At 40.0% G+C, this 19,798-nt stretch overlaps 2 protein-coding genes across 2 annotated transcripts in view; both read right to left on the bottom strand.

The window, feature by feature from the left end:
- LOC106808476 overlaps nucleotides 1-1,612 on the bottom strand; it is a 9,136-nt gene extending 7,524 nt beyond the window's left edge. Inside the window, exon 1 of the mRNA XM_014811211.1 lies at nucleotides 738-1,612. Coding sequence (XP_014666697.1) covers nucleotides 738-782 — 45 coding nt within the window. The 5' untranslated portion in view covers nucleotides 783-1,612. The remainder of the gene's footprint in view (nucleotides 1-737) is intronic.
- A 5,770-nt stretch (nucleotides 1,613-7,382) lies between these two features.
- LOC106808479 (sodium/potassium-transporting ATPase subunit beta-like) lies at nucleotides 7,383-18,365 on the bottom strand. Its single transcript, XM_014811213.1, has 6 exons — nucleotides 18,224-18,365; nucleotides 14,341-14,481; nucleotides 13,782-13,922; nucleotides 12,503-12,660; nucleotides 10,810-10,932; nucleotides 7,383-10,446 (listed from the first exon to the last, which is right to left on the bottom strand). Exons 1-6 carry the CDS (start codon nucleotides 18,318-18,320, stop codon nucleotides 10,207-10,209), a joined length of 900 nt encoding a protein of 299 aa, XP_014666699.1. The 5' UTR covers nucleotides 18,321-18,365; the 3' UTR covers nucleotides 7,383-10,206.
- Nucleotides 18,366-19,798: the final 1,433 nt, after the last annotated feature.

The following is a 19,798-nucleotide window of genomic DNA, read 5'->3' as shown; positions in this document are numbered from 1 at the left end:
TGTGTGTGTGTGTGTGTGTGTGTGTGTGTGTGTGTGTGTGTGTGTGTGTGTGTGTGTGTGCGTGCGTGCTCGTGTTCGTCCTGTCATGTGTACGCGTGAGCACAATAGTTTACGCAAACTGAGGTTTTCATCAGGATTTGGTAGTTTTCGTACACGTTTCGGAATTTCAATCAACCCGATCTGGAAAACGCGTCGTAACCGTATTTCGATAGTTATATATAAGACTTGTGTAGTATTTACACCGGAGGCCATAACATCCCTTCACATAAAATGACTATCAAATCTTTATGAGATGTATATTTTCAAAAATGTTTTTTTGAACATTAAGAATTGAACATTGAAGGTAAGAATTATGAGCACCAAATACATCAATACACATTTAGCCGATATAATTGTTTTTAAACTAACTAATTATACAAAGCAGCTGGGAAATATCAATTATTGTGCGCACCAACATTGAACCTTGTCGAAGCTTGGTATCTATGGCTTCCTGAATTGTCCTCTACACCCCATGCAATCCAATTAGCGACACGTATATAAAGGGAGAAGCCATAAATCTAGCCAGGAAGGCACACGCTAACATAGAGATATTGTATGATTACACCCCGCTTTTAGCTGCAATACCTAATATATATTAGAATGCGCTTTCCCCTACAATACCAAACGTTCGTCATGTAATAATCGTAATAATATAATAAATAATAAGTGTTATAATAAGCGAATATTATGAATCTCACCTGTGTCACCGCGACCAGCAGCATCGCACAAACGCACCCGTGCATCTTGCGTGTGTGCCTGTGACGAGATTTATGAGGCTACGGGCCGTTGAGGGCCGTCGCTAGCGCAGGATGACAGGCGCAGAGAGGGACGAGTAGAGAAGAACACACTCCGCCGCGCCGAGAAGGTCAGAGTGCTGTTTTTATGCCGATACTTATTCTGCCGCACACTATATACGTCGTCACCGAGTGATTGCGAGCCTTACAATCAATCACACGCCGTAACCGATTGTGACGCTACTGTTAGGCGACCGGCGAAAACTACCACCGTTACTCCGCGAAGGTGATCTTAACGGAATAACATCTTCGACTCAATCGTGATGCTATGTGGTGCTCTACCTGGGGTGGTTATCCGTGCGATGAGCGCGCATGCGCACTCTGATGTAGGGCGGCTGTGTTAAACGCCCATTAATACCCGTACTAAGGAACCGTGGGACTAACGACTGCTCCTGCCCGCACTAAACGTATCATTTAGCTTTTTTTCTTTCTTTTTTTTTCTAAAATGTCAGACTGCTTGTAACCGTCACTAGCAACTCGGGAAGTGAGTCTCTGCGTCCTTTTCACGTATGGTAAAATAATTAGCACTTATACCGACCATCCTCGTGACCTAGACATGTAAAACCTTGCTGTCATGCAGTCCTCTTTTACACAAGTCTCGTATTATTCACTGTTATCTGCTTTGCCAAGCCACCGGAATCAGGCGGGGCGGCAAGTCGGCTCATACACCGCGGGGAAAATATCTCGCATGCGCATGCTTAAAAGAAAATGCATGCTATAAGCTATACATGGTCTGACCTAGAGCACCGTGCATACTAAAGGCATAATTATTCAAATCACCAGGAATTTCTCTCACTCGCACGCGCGCGTGCAAGCCATAGCCGCATGCGTTTCTCGTGTATGATAGGCGTGTAGAGGAGTGTGTGCATGTTGCTGGAGCATGACTGCCTGTGGCCTGTCAGTGAATAACACCGACCAAAGCGAGACGCCGAGCGAGAGAAACTGACTACACGTTGAAAACGGCGAGCGTAACCTAAATAATATGCTAATGTGGGCCTTGAAAAGTTCTTCTTTATTATATCGTAAATCTGCCGGGCTGGCCGCTCGCGGTGGTGATTGGCCTCAGAGAACAGGTGAAAGCGTCGTAAATCACAATTACATGGTTTATGTATGTGCGAAGCGGATGCGAGCCGGTAGATGTTTAGAGCTTTAGATTCTGTCTGCATGCGATAAACAGATAAACAAACCATATATAGAAACGTTGTCGGACAAGGAACATGATCATGTCGTTGTAATCATTGTATCATTGTGATATATATATATATATATATATATATATATATATATATATATATATCGCCCTCCCGGCAATCTGGAGTTTCCTATCTATCAGAAGAAGAAGTTAAGAAAATTTGGGGCGTGCTCGAGAAGCTATTCAATGAGGTGATGCTGTTCTTCATTTCTCGCTGTTCGCGCCTTACTCAGCGCTTTGTTTCGCTTTATTCGCAGCAGGCGTGAATAGATTAAACAGCATTGCACAATGGACTCTCTAGCCGCGATTTCCCGTTATTGTGCGTGATGTGTTGCGTCAGATAATGGAGAAACGTCTGAAAACACGGCGATTATTATTTTATGCTACCGTCATAACAAGATATGGATTAATGTCACGCAATGGTTGGATGGAGTAATTCGTTTAATTAGTTTGTCAAAATTTTCTATGCTTGGTTTACCACAAAATAATTGCTTCCATTCACTATATGTATGTGTATATATAACTATGCATTGAGGATATGCAGTGTTTAAAAGTACACAGAATTAGTTATATACATTATAAAATATGTCTATCACGCGCATACCTCAATGTTAATGCGATTTTATCTCTCCTACTCCATAATCATTAATCATTCTCATCGCTAATGCAACTTCAATATCACATCTCAATCGCTTCGCGATCGAATACTTTCACTCGTGTAGTGCGAATAGACTGCTGATGAAGACGATTGATGTACCGCCGACGTGCATCACATTCTCGTCGATGTTTGAGCGCGTAGACGAAACGAGACTATAGCATCCGAGTACACTAATGACTCGAGGGCCGATCTGCGATGGTTAGTCCCCAGGTCGGAACTCGGCTCTCATCCTTTCGGCAACACAGTCCAGTTTTCGCCTAGCTCCTACACCCTATTCCAGCGATACTTCTCCGCTCTACCTTCCACCGACCTACCTTCACCCCGCCGAGCGCCTCCGCGAATCGCCTCTCTAAGGTACGGAATAATCGGTATTCGATTACGCGACACGCGGCGCGAGAGTTACGACTTGGAGACATTTATATAGTATCGTAGGATTGTGTTTGATTAGCTTGAAATAGACGCACGAAGAATAGTTTTCATAATACCGTGTTTCTGTTATCTATCGACGCAACATGACACTGCCCTTAAAACGGGTGCCACTACGGCACCTACTAAACCGAGAACCTGGAAAGGGGAAGTGAAAACCTGCCTTAGACAATCAATTTGTCAAATTAGTACTTGTCGTGATACCATATATCTCAGCCGCTCCTTTGCTTCACATCTCACTTCGCGCCATATCTCGTCCGTTACTTCAATTCACATCTCACTAATATCTTAACGCAAAACCCTCATTCGTTCCTTCATGCCATATCTCACCCGCTCCATCACGCCATCTCTCATCCTTTCCGCCACACCATATCTCATCCATTATGTTACGCCACACCTCACCCGTTCGTTCACGATATATCTCACCCGTTCCACATCCTATCGATTCCTTTGTACAATATATTTTATTCCTTCTTTGGAAACATATCTCAGCCGTACCCTTTGCGCATATCTCAGTGGTTTCTTAATAGCGCAGATCTTATCTGTTTCTTCGAGGCATATCTCAGCCGTTTCTTCGCGAAATATCTCATCCGTTTCCTCCGAGCCACATCTCAGACGCTCTTTCCCGACACATCACATCCGCCTCTCCACGTATTTATCTCTCCAGTTCTTTCGTCCCGAAATCTCTTCGTGACTCGGGGGAGGGGGCTCGGTGTATTTATGGGTTTCCGAGAACGAGGCTAGAGCGCCTGACATCGGTGGACGTGATTACAGCCATCTTATATTTAGCTCCATGGCAAGTACATGCAAATTAGACATCTCGGTTATGCAAGATTGCGCTGATAGCGCTGGGAATGCCGCTGGGCTATGTATGTGTAACTCTGCTTTTAAATAAGCGAGTTCGCACCGTCCACATACATATACACGTCCAATTACACATACATAGCCCAGCGGCATTCCCAGCGCTATCAGCGCAATCTTGCATACACTTGCAAAGATTGGCTAATTTGCATGTACTTGCCATGGAGCTGAATATAAGATGACATTAGCACAGTCATAGACTCCCACCCTCTAGTCGTGCATAATCGACCACCGACTTTGCGCCGATTCACCTAGCTAGCCGCGCAGATGCTGATTTCGTAGATCATGTTTGGTAGATAGGTTTGTAATCGTTGGACCGGTGCCTACATTTGTCATATTTAGTCAAATGTGAAATTAACCTTCAAAATAAGGGTATGTTACACGACGATAAGTTGGTACTTCAGGAAAAAATACGAGTAGGTTCGCTCAGGAGCTTGCAGTTTTTCCACTTACCCTTTAAAAAAAATATAAATGCATACGCGAAAATCTAGAGGTTTTCGGATTTATTCTGATAAAAACAATGTCAGTCTTATCAGGGCACAATTGTATATTAATTTCTCAATTTCAGAATTTTATGTTCAATATGAAATACAGACACACACAGTTAACATACAACCTTTAATTGTTTCATAAAACAATTTCCCAACATAAAGATTGCATATTCCCTAAAACTTACCCTGAAAGTATACATATTGGATTACGAATATTAACTAACCGTTATCAACTACCGTTATAACGTATATCAACTACCGTTATAACGTATATCAACTACCGTTATAACGTATATCAACTACCGTTATAACGTATATCAACTACCGTTCTATAAACGTATATCAACTACCGTGATAACGTATATCAACTACCGTTATAACGTATATCAAACTACCGTTATAACGTATATCAACTACCGTTATAACGTTATATCAACTACCGTTATAAACCTGTATTATTCAACTAACGCGTAACATGACCGGGATTGATATCAGTGTTTTATCTGCAGAACATTAACATGTCTTATAAGAACAGGGAGGTTTCTCAATTGTCTGTTAAACGCAGCTTATTAACATTGACTTTGCTTCTAATAATATATGTACATATATCTTATAAACGGCCAAGTAGTTTGGTTTAATAATGCTTTCATCTATACACCCTCACCCTGCCTCTCTTGGTGGATATGCAATCCAAGCTCGACAATCCTATCTGCCTAGGAGCAGAAATCAGCGCACGGTCGCAAGGTACGACACTACCAGGTGTTTGGAACACAGTGTGCCGTGGCGGCGGGGGGGGGGGCGTTATGTTATGGCGCAACTCATACGCGTAATAGGGACTCAAGTATAGGCCCGCCCCCAGAAGCCACGCATTATTACTTACTGTTCGCTCTTTAAGAGTACGATAATAAACCCGCGAAAGTCCTTGCTCCAAAAAAGAAGTCTCACGCGGACACAGTCCAATTAATGTGATGTTTGCCGACTGTCACATACCAGTCACGGCCCGAGGTCATCGATACGAATTTTTATTAGCATATTAGTCACGCAACAAATGGGCGTAACGTTGCACCCAACTTAAGCGAGACCCACATCTAGGATATTCTTGCTTTCGTTGCATCAACGTACTCTAACCACATAGGCATATACTTAGTTGCGATCTAATTTTCCTCCATTTGGGAAAGTTTCCCAATAATTCTCATCGGGTTTGTCTCAGAAAACGACGGAACATGACGAACGGAGAGGCGTGGTCTGAACGCAGTGTCGCTTAGATTCCACGGAGCATTTATCGCAGTGGGGTATTACGCGCAGCTGAAAATTGTCCGCACAGCTGGAATGACCCCCAACCTCAAGCGCCGACTATTTGTGACGATACGCGCTCTGACACATTCCGCTGTCTCAGCCACTGGTCTCAGCCCGCTACACTTTACTACCAAAACGTAATTATGCCAACTAATTATGGAACTAAATTAATAGTGGTAATTATGCAACTAAAACGAATTGTGGCGCCGCCACAGAGAAGAGAGAGAGAGAGGGGTAGAGAGGGAGGAGAAGAGTAGAGAGAGAGAGAGAGAGAGAGAGAGCGCGCGCGTGCGTGTGTGCGCGTGCGTGTGTGTGTGAGAGAAAGAGCGAGATCTATCGATTAATAAAGGTTACATTGAACGGAAACAGAGAAACTTCGGTAAAACAATATACTAACAGGCGAACTGTCAACGTTGGAACGGCTGGGGATTTCGTACTACAACAACACGCGTGTAACTCTGTCACGACTTGCTGTTACTACTGCTACTACCCCACATTTCTCTCTCACCTGCCACATAATTAACCACGCACCTCGCTGCTGCATATGTAATGAGCGACTTGCGTGGCGGGCGTCCGTCTGCCTCCCACAGAGTCCCTGGCACGTGGCGTTAAGGTTAGGGTTAGGGTTAGAGACAGAACACTTTTAGCCAGCGAGGTTCCGATGACGTCACTTCGACTGCTTTGCACATCGGCGAAAGATATCGTAGCGCACATATGCTATTACTATACCGTAGACCGTCTATAAATGTCTTTGCTAAACAGAGCGAATTTTGTGTATTCAGTGTATTTTCTTCAGTTGTTTGAAATTGAATTACCTACTGTACGTTTATCAGTAATTTTAGATTGCATTACTGCATGTAGTCAGTACGTTCTTCTGTACTTGACTTGTAAATTACCTACACCAAAGGTACTACACCTTTGCAGTATTATAATATATGCGAATTAGACTTCAATATCATAATTGATATTAATATATATATAATTACTATAAATTAGTTATGAAAACGACGCCAACGGATTTGTTTATTATTAGTCTATGTTCACGCTATCACGTTTTGTCGTTTATCGATTTTGTTATAATATATGTTCACACTAATTTATCTATTTTGTTATTGTTTTGTTATATCTATCTATGTTCACACTTATACTTTGTGATTTTGTTGGTTACGCGGGTTGCATAGTAAAGGCACTTAATTCCGCCTATTCTGTGTGAATGTAGTCAAAATGATCTACTTCCATCAGTTAGTAGAGGATTGGAAGAATAAAATTCATAATATGTAGGTTTGAGCGATACGGGCGTATCGCAAAAATGCTTGCTGTCCGAAGTTGGCGCGCTGGTTGAATACAACTTCTTTTTCTGGGCAGGTCTTGGAGGAAATACGTATCACGGCATTTAAACGGTTACCATAGGGAAATATGTTATTGGTTCCAATGGAAACAATATTCATGTCAACAGAACTGGTGAGGATAGTACCACAAATGCGCGAAACGGTGGAAAACCATCGTATAAAAAAAAACAGGTAATGCGTGTCTGATTCGTGCCCGAGATATCAGACCGGATCAACTGGTAAAGAAAGCACGGTGTCACATCCTACCTGAGCACACGAACCAAGTAAACAGTACGGTGTTTTTTGGATGAACTGGAACAATTTATTCAGGTTTGAATCTATATGTAAATAGTTATCATGTGCTTATTTAAAGTGCCATTAAACATTATAACGTAACTTGAAGATGAATAAACTAGCACCACACCCACTATATATATATATATTACCCCTGCAAAATAACACGCGTATACATTAGAGATGTTTACACAGATGTATACCTACGCTAACCTACGTTGATAAGTTTGTCCTTTAGGTAATCTCACTTTGATTTCGCATGGCCATGCTGATAAGAGTAGAAATACCACAACTTCCAACAAACGTCAGTCAACGTGGACAAAAGCACCAGCCAGAAGCCTCTATTCTTAGTCGAAATCTTACTGGGCAGCTGCCGTAAAAATAATGAGATTGTTTCCCGCTGGATTCAGTTCTAATTCCCACTGTTTCCCTACTCTATGATATTCCCTATTCAATCCTCCAGAAAACATGTACATTAAAATTTATTGTAATTCTAAACAACGTATTGCATATCCCTGCTATATGACATTGTGCAATGGTACTTGAACTAATAACGAACAAGATCAACTAAACAGTATAAGATTCTGGTCCCTGGATTAACCATGAACAAAAGTTGCTCGCGCCAATAGACCTTATAACTAACAATCGCAACCTTTCATTATGAATCAGACATGCACCTAAATTCATTTGATAATGTGGTTGCTTTCAACACTGCACAGGTCTGAGACTGGCAACAATCCTTACGAACTTAGATGAAAATAAAAACTGCCATGAAAATGTAATGTGTGAAACATACATATATAACTGAAATAGTCTTGAAATCTAACCATAGGTTTTACAAAATTTTCTTACTGATAAATAAACAATGGCGAAACTGTAAAGATGAAATACTTTAATCAATTACGTTGTTTAGAAAATGTTTATGCGAAGTGAAGTGAGCGAGATAGGCAGGTGACAGAAAATGTCGTATTCGTCACTTTTCGAAAGCAACGTTTAGCTTAAGGGCAAGTCTATTTTTGTTTGTTATCGACACGACAGTGTAATCTAAGAACAATTCTTCGAAATCCAGCCTTCCTAAATTCTGAGTATCCATAATATTGGAAAAAAACATCCTATGAACGTGCAGTGATACTGTCGAAAAAATGAACTGAAACCCAGGTTTGCGAATAGAGAGTTAAGAAGCCAGTAATCTTAAAAACACCAGCTACGTGTAACAATACGTGGTGCTTTGCTCTGTACACACACATCCACCACGCAACATGTACAATACACAGCGACCGATACGGTTAGTGTGTGAGCAATGTAAAACCAGTGCTGGATAGAACAGTGCAAATTATCCGTGACAGTGACAAAGATGTGCAAAACAGGCTCATCTAAAAGTTTCATAATAAAACACCATGGCATTCATGCTGTGTGGTTATTTTTCCCACATTGTCAGATGGTTGCACGATTCGACCCCCCCGCTTGCGCGAGAAAGCCTGCAACCTACCAAGACAAAAAACATGTTGCTATTCATTCACTCACACACGAGACAACCGCGGGCAAGTCTCGATCCTTAACAGCAAACCTCCTCAAGATCCCTAAGATCAACTCCACAAATAGCAACCTCATATGAGTGTTACCACATACAGTAACACATCCGTGCAACTACTATAATAGGCAGGCGAGTGCTACACATTGTTAACAACGACACGGGCAGATACTATTTTAATAAAACATGAGATTTCTTCCTCATTCTACCTGAAGCTACTCTCATTACACGCTCTCCACCACCATCGATACTCTCTCTCTCGGCGACATGGATTACGCGATACGCGACGCTATACCACCTCACAGACTTTGTTTTACCTCTTCTAACACTACAAACGTGATCATCGCAGGACTAAAACAGTGATGATATAAGTGACGCAGCTCAACTCACTGCCGCCTGGTTGCCAAGCACTATGCACATTTTTTTCAAACTATGAGATTCGGCACGTAATATCACAACAATAAGACAAACGTATGGCAGTGAAATCCAAGTTGCACACTGTGGACTACCAAGCCCTTCCGAAGCAGGCAGACACCAATAATTCCAAAGAATAATGCACATCCAGCCTTGAATGAAAAGGCTACTCCTAAAAAACTGTGAGCTGAGCTAAGTTATTATGAATTCCTAAACAGTGTGCATCAAAGTGAGCTCATAACCACAAAGTGATTATAGGCTCTTTTTTCAGCAAAGATGTCTGACCTTTTCAAAAAGCATATTGCAACACAGTCAACATAACAGGATTAGTTTTAATCCTGTGAACAATGTGAGATTTCTTTTGCTCCACTACAAAATATGATTACGCTTAGTGTAGCACAATAATAAAGTTCATAACAAAAATCGAGATACATTTTCAATAAAAGTTCACTCTGCAAACACCGAATACATGTGCCACTAAACCATGGCAGTCACGTACAGACAAACAATTTGCAGCCAAAAGATTTGGTGCAAACTCACCCCACATAGTAATACTGCCCACTTTGCCACAATGTTTGATGGCAAGCTTGATAATTAGGCAACCCATTCAGTAGAATCTCGATAGTGTACCGTATAACAAAACATACCAAAGTGCTTAGAGATGCTACCCTATATGAGAGCTATTATCACGTTTGACAATATGAAAGCAGAGAGGTTTAAGAAAAGATTTCCCAGCTATGGAAACAGTCTCTGACCGGTGAATCTCCTATTGAGGAAAATCATTAGAGGTCTACCACTTATGGTGGCTACAAACCTATGCAAGCACACTAAGATCACGGAAATTAAATTTACATATTTTAAATTTACTAGGAAGAACTATCACTAGTCAATCATAATCTCAAATGAAGCCATTCCACGGTGGGTTTGTCTTGTATGTTCAATGTTCTTGGCCCATGCCTTGCACTCTATGTTGATAAGTGTCTTCTTTTGTGGGTTTTCCAGCTGGATTGCAACAAAGGGCTGCAAATATCCGGGAGTATTCGTGTATGGGTAGAAGTAGGCCGGAAATCCATATTTAGGGTAGTACGAAATTTTACCAATGTACTCCTTGTCTGCAGCATACTGAAATAAAGTATTGACCAATGATTACATACATACATTGATCAGATACATTACAATGAGAACATAGTTACGCTAAAATTGTTAAATGGATAACTAAACACAATTTGCAGAAAAAAATTATATTGCACTCTGTAATCTGTAACATGAGTAAGCAGTGTTTACCAGAGCAGTACCACAAAATTAAATATGTAAATTACTGAATAGAAAGATTCAATAAGTTGCGAAATATAAGCAGATCAGACATGTTTCGTGCAAGTGCTATACAGGCCACAAAACTATCTTACAAGAAGCGCATGTTTGAAAATCGGTGCAAAACAAAGCAAATCGGTTGTAAGGTTACAAATGGGACAAAATGACACGTACTACGCCTTCACAGCTGATAGGTATGTAGTCATTTCTAAATCTGTTATCCTTCATTTCCTGAGGTGCATCCTTAAGACCTGGATCGCTAGTGTCTTCATATAGTTCCGCTGTCCAATTGTAAATCTGCAACAGGGGCAATAGCCTTCATTTATACACACAACATTTACAGCATCTGTATTGAGTGCGTGATAGATGTGATTTATAAAATTAGATGCTATCCTATAAGGAAGGTAAAAGGCCTTTAAATCTCATCCCCCTATCTGCTAGTACCGTGTTATAAGACTGCCAATTACATAGGAATATCAATATTTTGTTCAACACTGCATTCAATGAGCCTAACAAATGTAGCATTAGATTTAAGCAAAATGCAGTACTTAACAGTTCCCAGAAGACCCTAGCACATACACAAGTGGCCAATCTACAAATGCTTAGGTACACCGACTACACCCACATCAGAATACAATAGACCATCAGTCATGCACCATCAAGGTTTTAAAACCGCATCAGTATTGGCTGGAAAAATAAAAAACAAGTCGGGCAAGTATATTTGCAATATCACTTGTCCACTCCCATAAGAACTGTCTGAAAACGGATACATTTTTTAGTAGCAAAAAAAGCACAACTATTTATAGATTTTTACCAGGACTGTACCAAGCCAGACAGATGGCAACAATGTTACTGGCTGTAGTTTTTATGATTTCCTACAGTACGCACATACAATTTTCCCGTTTTCCTAAATTTCTGTTCTCAGAAAAAATTGCGCAAGTTTCAGCTAAAAGTGTAATAATGGCACATGTATAGCAACCACTACGGTATACATAAAAGATTTTGCCTACAGAATGATCACCCACGCAATTATCAAATATCATGCCCGTATAGTAGTGATGGGAATCGGCTGGAATATTATAATCGATTATCGGTTTCCCTTAACCAATCGATAATCGATTATAATCGGATAATCGGTTAATAATAGCATAAATTAAATTAAATTTTACTTTGTATATATACAATTATACATAGCATTCAATATTATCATGTTTCTGATCGATTCTTATCTTATTCTTATCATGATCGATTCTCATCCAATCAGCAGCCTTGTGAAATGAAATTATGAAGTTCCTGTTATCGTGAGTTTGCTCGTAGCTACGATGTGTTTCTGTCAACACTACTCTCGTAGCATTAACATTAGTCGTAAGTGTTATCGTAGCATTAACATTAGCATTAACTTTACGATGTTTCTGACAACGGGCCCCTGCAGGACTTGTGCTCTACTTGTCATATCAATTCACACATCGTGAGTACAGTTCCCTTTGTTTGTTTTAGTATTTCCGATAATCGATTATTTGTTTTCATAATCGATTATCGAATTTGAGACTATAATCGATCGATTTTCGATTATAATCGATCATCGGGACATCACTACCGTATAGTACATCGACATTCTTCTGATAGAACTCTGCAGCAATTTTTAGGCAGCACAAACCATTCAGGGGTACAGTGTACATCTATGCATGAAATCTGTACCAGCTGATCACAAATGTGAACAAGCTATTAAACTTGGCTTACTCAGAATCACTGCCACACCCTGACATTTGAGCTTTTCGGAATGTGCTAAGCAACTCTTGCAAATCTGAAGTTAATTTTAAAAAATTTTGTAGCCATTTCAGACAAACAAACACCAGGTTATGCCTACCTTGTTAAGAGTTAAGACTATACACGGCTTCCCAACATTGTAGCCAAAGTCATCCAGATGAAGCTTGCACACTTCGTTTCCAATCATCTTCTTAACGTCGAATCGGCAGACACGGTTCGTTGGAGCAGGACGGCCTTCACAGTTAAAGATGTGCTCACCTAGAGTGCAGATGTGCAAAGTGAGATTTCAAACGCATTTACAACAACAGCATTCACTCAGACTAAGCTAGCTACATAGCAAAAAATACTCAGTCAACCCTCAACTTTATAAAACTACAGCAAGGATTATTCTCAGCACTCATGGTATGAGTACAGGCTGCGAAATTAACGGGAGTCCGGAGTGAAATACTCCCTGATTTAACATATATGCAGGAGTCCGTGTGACTCCCTGCAAATTCTGCCATACTAACTAGTTCGTTCCAGAGAACGGCCTCGTGGAATTACCGTATTTTTTTAGCTAATGTCCAAAGAAAATTTGGCAGACGTGCAACTGCATGAATCTTAAAAATAAGCACATGCGTTATTGTTAACATCTTTAATTTTGAACCTCAGACTGCGGACTCCCTCATCTTGCTGCGGACTCCCTCTTTTTGAGGGTAGGGAGTCCGTTGGACTCCCGCGTTCAAAAGTTAATTTCTACCCCTGGAGTAGGACCGTTATTTGCAAATTCACACTTTAGTTTTACAAACACAACGTCTGAAATGAGATACCTTTAGATTGGGAATTAATTTTTTTTCATTAAATCTGTGGTTTGTAAACATTTTCAGTTTTGCACATAACCACCAAATAATCCAACTCTAATTTAGTATGGAAAAACGGCTGTGAACCACCTTTCAATCGATCATTATGCAATCACATGGTTATCACACCTAAAAATATATGCCACCAAACAATATCACATTTACATAATAATTCTTTGAATAAATAACTCTATCATGAATGCACGATGTATCTATTCATCTATATTCTACACAGTGGTCGAACATCATCACAAAACTAACAGCAAGTATCATGGTTGCCCTTTTTACTTACTGCGGTGCCCCCCTGATAACCTGCAAATATCCAGGCAATAACCAAAGTGGCTGTCCTACTTGGTTTACATTTCTGCCCTTCCCATAAATTCAAGGTTATTTAGGTATCCTGCTTTGTACCACAAGTAGTTTTGTTAAAAGGCAAGTGATATTGATAACCCTTCTCTGAAGGAAATCTTTGGTACTTGCCATGGTGCCCTAAAATATCTGACCACATGTGTATGCACATAAACAGAAACACACGTTTACCTTTCTGCTTATCCTCATCATAAGGCCTCAGAAACCTGTATAGTTCATCCACGTAAGGCTTGTAAGTGTGCGCATACGCCTTCTGGCTTCGGAACCAAACTAGCGTCTTCTCGATATCAACTTGAGGCTCCCATCCCATACCTGACGATGTTCAACAATCTGATTATTCCCTGTACGAAGAATCACATGGGATTGTATGGCGGTAATATTAATTCATGGTTCAAACGTTTTTCCAGAAGTTTTCCAAGATTTTAAGGATTTATTTCACAGATACATCCACAAATAAAATATGTAATACAATATATTCTTATCTGCCAGCATATATATAGAACTTACCAGTAAGTATAGCAACGGTCAGGAAAATATGAGAACAGTTAAGACAATTTTTCCAAACTGTGCTTTGTATCATCTAACTAATGATTAGTAATATACTCATGTTTGTGTAAAATTGTAATGCTTTTTAGGCAAGACAGATGTGATCTAAATTTCAAAGAGTATCTAGGTTTTCCAGAACATGCATAAATCCTGTATGTATTCATGACTTTAAAACATCACTAACCAGGATTTCCTCCCAAGATGCTGTGCTTTCCATAGTACCTAGGTGTGTAGTCATTTAGGGTTGCTTCAAATACGGCTAAGTTTATTGCGAAGAATCCAGTCAGACAGAGATAAAATATAGCAAAGAAGATGGTGATCAAAGCTGAAAAGAGAAGGAAACCTTGTAAGGAAATGTACGTACTATTGCACTAAAACGTATAATCTTACCAGCTAGCAATTCTATGGAAACAATCACAGTCAAGGCAAATTTTTACGATTAGTATTCCCTTCCCTTACTGGAATCCACTCATTTGCACACATCATCACTGCAGCTGGTCTCAGCTCATTGATATTCAAATACATCACCACGCATTTCGGACAATGCCAGTTGCAATTCCATGCTAGGAATAATGTGCTAACAGGTATTACTGCTTTTCAATGATGATTTTGACAGTATAAGAATCAATACTAGCTGGCAGTGTGCTGTACAAGAACAGGCAGTGAATGGTGATGCCAATAATGTACATAGCTGCATGCACGGACACTGCTGGATGCAGACAAGTCTTTTTGATTGAATAAACTAATTCATAATTTATACGGTTACATGGTGTGTTTGTGACAAGCTGGTTTATTCAACAGTAATACTACAGAAAAGAAGTTATTCTAAAGTTTGCGCTTGGTTACGCTTAACTGCATCATGTGAGAGTAAGGCATTATAGCCTGGAAAGCTATAAAATGCTACTGCATTCTACAAACGTCAACCATGCATGCTGGTATTTTCATTGAGTTTCGTAGAGGTGTGTCACACCTTTCAGTTTTCCATTGGCACGGTATTGATTTCTACCCAAGCAGGAGTCATAAAATACATGCAAACATAGACTTTACACAATTTCCTGTGTGTTTAAGGAATTTGTTGCTTTCATTATGCAATACCCTATCCATAACTACAGTATCATGATTAAATTACTTATCATCAGAATAAGTTCATATTTCCTATTAGTATTTTGCATTTCCATATAGTTTTCAAGTAACTTTTAAGAGTCAGCAGGATATTTTTGGATACACACTATAATGAATTATTTGTCTGTCAATATGATTAACATACATCATTATTTATATATTAAAACCTACAGCGAGTTTATTAAAAGCAGGCAATGACAAATTCAGTTTCATACCTTGGTTTGTATACCATAAACTTTTCTAGTGAGTGACCTTCTGCACCACCCGCGCATTTTGTCCTGCAAACTCCCATTTTGGCCGTTTAACATGAGGTCCTTTGGCCTTCAACTTATCCAGAGTGCAAAACGAGCCTTTTTTGTCTAATGGTCGTATACTAGCCTACTAGATTTTGTAATCTGATAATCTATGACCAATTTTGGTACTTCAGAATTTAGGAATTTGGAAAGTAAGGTCTATTTGACTCCAATCTTTCAATTAACAAGAGCAGTGTAGAGCGTCTGGGCTCATCTGAAGTCTGTTTCTACGGTTATAAACGTAACATTTAAGTCCTGCGTAGTGACACCTTTGGTATGCGCAGATATGCAAATACGCAGTTGCGTACACATCATTTCAGCAACCTTCTGCATTCTGCATACCTCCCAAATCCCATTGGTTGATATAAATCGCATGCCTGAAACTCCTGTTTTATGGTGCATTGTGACCAACCCTAACCGTATTAAAAAAAAAGAAGTAAATATTTGCATTAATTGGAAAAAAATACTTAAATGGATAAAGATAGAAAAATACAGAAAACAGGTAAATAATAAAAAATGAGATGGGATTCGATCTAATGACCTTTCAGCTGTGACACACGTGCTCTACGCATTCGGCTATCCAGGCTTATTGGGTTTCTAGATTATGGATGTGCCATGAATATGACAACACTGTGACGTCATTGAGGCAGCTCAGGAATCCATGTTTAACCCTCCTCTTGAGGGTCACAAGGTTATCCGACACTTACTCTTCGCATGTCAGCAGAAAGTACATTTCATGGACCTTTCAATAAATACATAAAAATGCTAGGTCACCGCTGAAACAAAAAAGTTTTCCAATCGCTCCGTCAGACCATGTCCTCAGAAAATGTCTAAAATCTGCCCTGTTCCCATTGACCTTTGACTAGTGTTGTCAATCGGTTGTAATCGATGCATCGGTTGGACCCAACTAACCGATGATCGATTACAATCGGTTATCTCGGGGGTTGAATGCCTGCGTGTGCGTAACGTGTGTGGCATGGTTGTGCTTGTTTAGCCCTGTTTACTGTTTGTTTTGCCACTGTTACTACTGTGTGTATAATACATGTCTGCTGATTCTCATCACTTTTCCAATTTTTGTTTTGTTTTGTTTTTGATGAATCGATTATGGATTTTGATAACCAAGCGCTTGGTTTTGAGCACATGTTCAACCGATGATCGGTAATAACGATGATCGGACATCACTACTTGACCTCCAATTTCGGCACAGTGATGGCTTTTCCTACCATTATGCTATAACACCAACTATCACGAGCCTAGGTCGAGCCGTTTAGATTTGTGCCGCAATTCTGCATTTCCTGCGCTATACCTTAAGTTAAGGAGGGAATGTTCCCCCTTCTTTTAAACCTCTTGACCTTTGACCCCCAGCTTCGACATCCCAACTCATTTTGACGATCCCCCCCCCCCGACGTCCCGAATATCGTGACCGTACGTTGAGCGGTTAAGATTTGTGCCCAACTGTTGACGCACGCATGGACGGACGGACGCACGCTCATGCAATTCTACAAGCTGCATCTGACTATGTCAGATGAGCTAAAAACCAATTACTATGAGGAAACACAGGTAGCTAACGATACAAAGCATGTATACATTGTGACCATGACCTCGTGAAGCAGGAGGATAAATGAATAACAACAACAGCAACAGCACTATAAAATCTGTCGATTCTAGGGATTGTAGTTTTAATTAGTTTTTAGTCAGTTATGATTAATGACAAATAAAAGATGCAGCCCAAGTAAATAAGTAAGAAGTAATAATAATAAGTAAGCTAAGTTACAAGGTGGTATCTAGCGAGAATGGGTGGGGCAAAGGCACATCTCCATTTCATGGTCAACGGCCAATGTGGAACTGCCCACGGTCTAGTGACAAGAACAAACTGCACGCCACTTTAGGATTATTGAGTTAGCTAGGGCCTACTCTCTCGCACACTATTTATCTATAGGTCTATTATCTATTTATCTATAGGTCTAAGCACACTATTTTTTTTAAATATAATTTATAAATATAATCAGCCTACAGTATGACAGCCGACTCTGCAAAGGTCAAATAAAACCTTTTTATGCCTGGTTTATAGCCACTGCCTAACTAACCAACGCAATATTGCACTAGATAAGATAATGCTGTCATGTTTTTTTCAGGGAGGCCTTATCGGTTCAAGGATAGAGAACATGGGTCCCAATAAAACCAATGTCATTTACATCAATATAAATATAATATTATATCAATATAATAGGTTAGGGTTAGGGTTAGGATTAGGGTTAGGGTTAGGATTAGGGTTAAGGTTAGGGTTAGGGTTAGGGTTAGGCATATTGGGACCCATGTTCTCTATCCTTGGGCCACTTTATCTAGCAGGCACCGCCTTTTCAAAAACGCACGCTGACAGACGATTTTGTTTCATTCCGTTATTTTAGATCTTCCAAGTTTTTCTATTTAGTATTTTACATGACGAAGTAAGATTTTCCCCGACTTGCCAAATCGTGTTTCTCACGCGCTTATAAAAACGATAACTTAATTTATAACTTGCGCCGCGCCTATCGTGGACCGACCGGCGACCAAATAACTCAAAATTCAAACAACATGGAATTGCAACGGGAACATGTTATATTTCACACCTTAATAACTTGACTTTACTCAGAGGCCATGTGAGATTCTTACCCCAACTCTTTCCCGTCCTTCCTATAACTTCACCGGTTGCAGGATTGTACAGGAATGTTAATCTGGAAGGAGCGGCACATTTCTCTTCGGAACCCATTATCCTTGAAAGTACAGAACCAAAATGGCAGATAGAAAGGCAAGTACCCGGATGTTACCATAGCGCACTCTCTTGGGTCAATAGACAACCAGTCCCCATACTACGAATTTTCTCAGTATGTTGTATGCATAGTGCTATCAATACTTTGTTATACTTTGCAATACAATCATTTATTATTGTACGTACTACTACCGGCAAAATTACTCATGTTATATAGTGTTTCCGAGTCATATAAAAATGACCCGTACTAAAAAAAGGACATTACTGACTCCTTTCCAGCTACCCTGTGCCTGAGAACATAATATACATGTATATTATGTTCTCAGCCCTGTGCAGGGTAGGGCGGGTAGGGCAGGTAGGGCAGCTACCCTGCAGAGCCTGAATCGCGGAGTTATCTTGCTATTTAATTATTTGTTTAAAAGAAATCTCAAATACAATAATCATGGGTTATTTTCTTTGCTAGATAGGAAAGTAATAGTTGATGTGGAAGAAATATTATGATGTTATATTATATTATATGATGTTATATATTACACACTGTTTCATTTTCAAATTATGTTTGATTACCGTATATAGAATGAATTATAGATATCTCATTACAAATGCGCGATATAACATTATAATTTATAAAATATCATTAAAAAAAACATTTACTAGCCGGATAGCGGTGGCGCTAGTATCGATTCTTGATAGTCAGCCATGAGTCGAGGAAGTGTATATGTAGTTACCAATCAACAGTTTACATGTTGATTATTTTAATGTGTAGCATCACTGTATAAGAAAATAAACATGTCGGAAAGAAAGTTCGCGCAAGGATTAATCAGGCCAGGTAGCGCTGCCCTAGTGAGGGAGACGGTGTCTCAGGCTGTACGAGAGAGTCCTGCGATGGTAAGTCGTACCACAACAACTGAACAAGTCACAACAACACGGCTAAAAGTAAAATGAGTACAATAAAGTAAATGATAAAATCCTAGTATTATAATTTATATGTCTCCCGCGTACGAAACCGTACGCAGGGACGGTATGTTTAACCTCTAGCCACAGGCCCTTGGAGGCTCAAGTTTCAAGAAGAGTAAAAGAGCGAAGCGGTTGAACCGCTTCGCTCTTTTACTCTTCTTGAAACTTGAAACTTGACCCTCCCCCTCCAAGCACAGGCACTTGGAGCGTTTCAATAAACTGTAATGCTGAATAAATACGAAATCTATTTACTACCAAAGTCTTAATGTTTCTATACTATCTTTCCCTTCCTGCAAATGCCGTCCAAATGCTCATCTGCGACAAACGCTGGCTGCCGCTGCACACTGACACATAATTATATAGCAGGTATAGGAGAGCGTGCTGTCAAAATTCGCTCAAAGCTCCCTTGATTTCACACGAATACAACACAAATATTCAACCATTCTACTCCATCTCAGGGTTCTCCAAGAGCACTTATAGCCTGGCGGCCCGCCAGTTTTTTCAATGCTATCAAACTAAGA

The sequence above is a fragment of the Priapulus caudatus genome, unplaced genomic scaffold, assembly GCF_000485595.1.
Source record: "Priapulus caudatus unplaced genomic scaffold, Priapulus_caudatus-5.0.1 Scaffold280, whole genome shotgun sequence".
Classification (NCBI taxonomy): domain Eukaryota; kingdom Metazoa; phylum Priapulida; class Priapulimorpha; order Priapulimorphida; family Priapulidae; genus Priapulus; species Priapulus caudatus.
The sequence above is the reverse complement of the archived record's forward strand: the minus strand, read 5'-3'. Positions and strand labels throughout refer to the sequence as shown.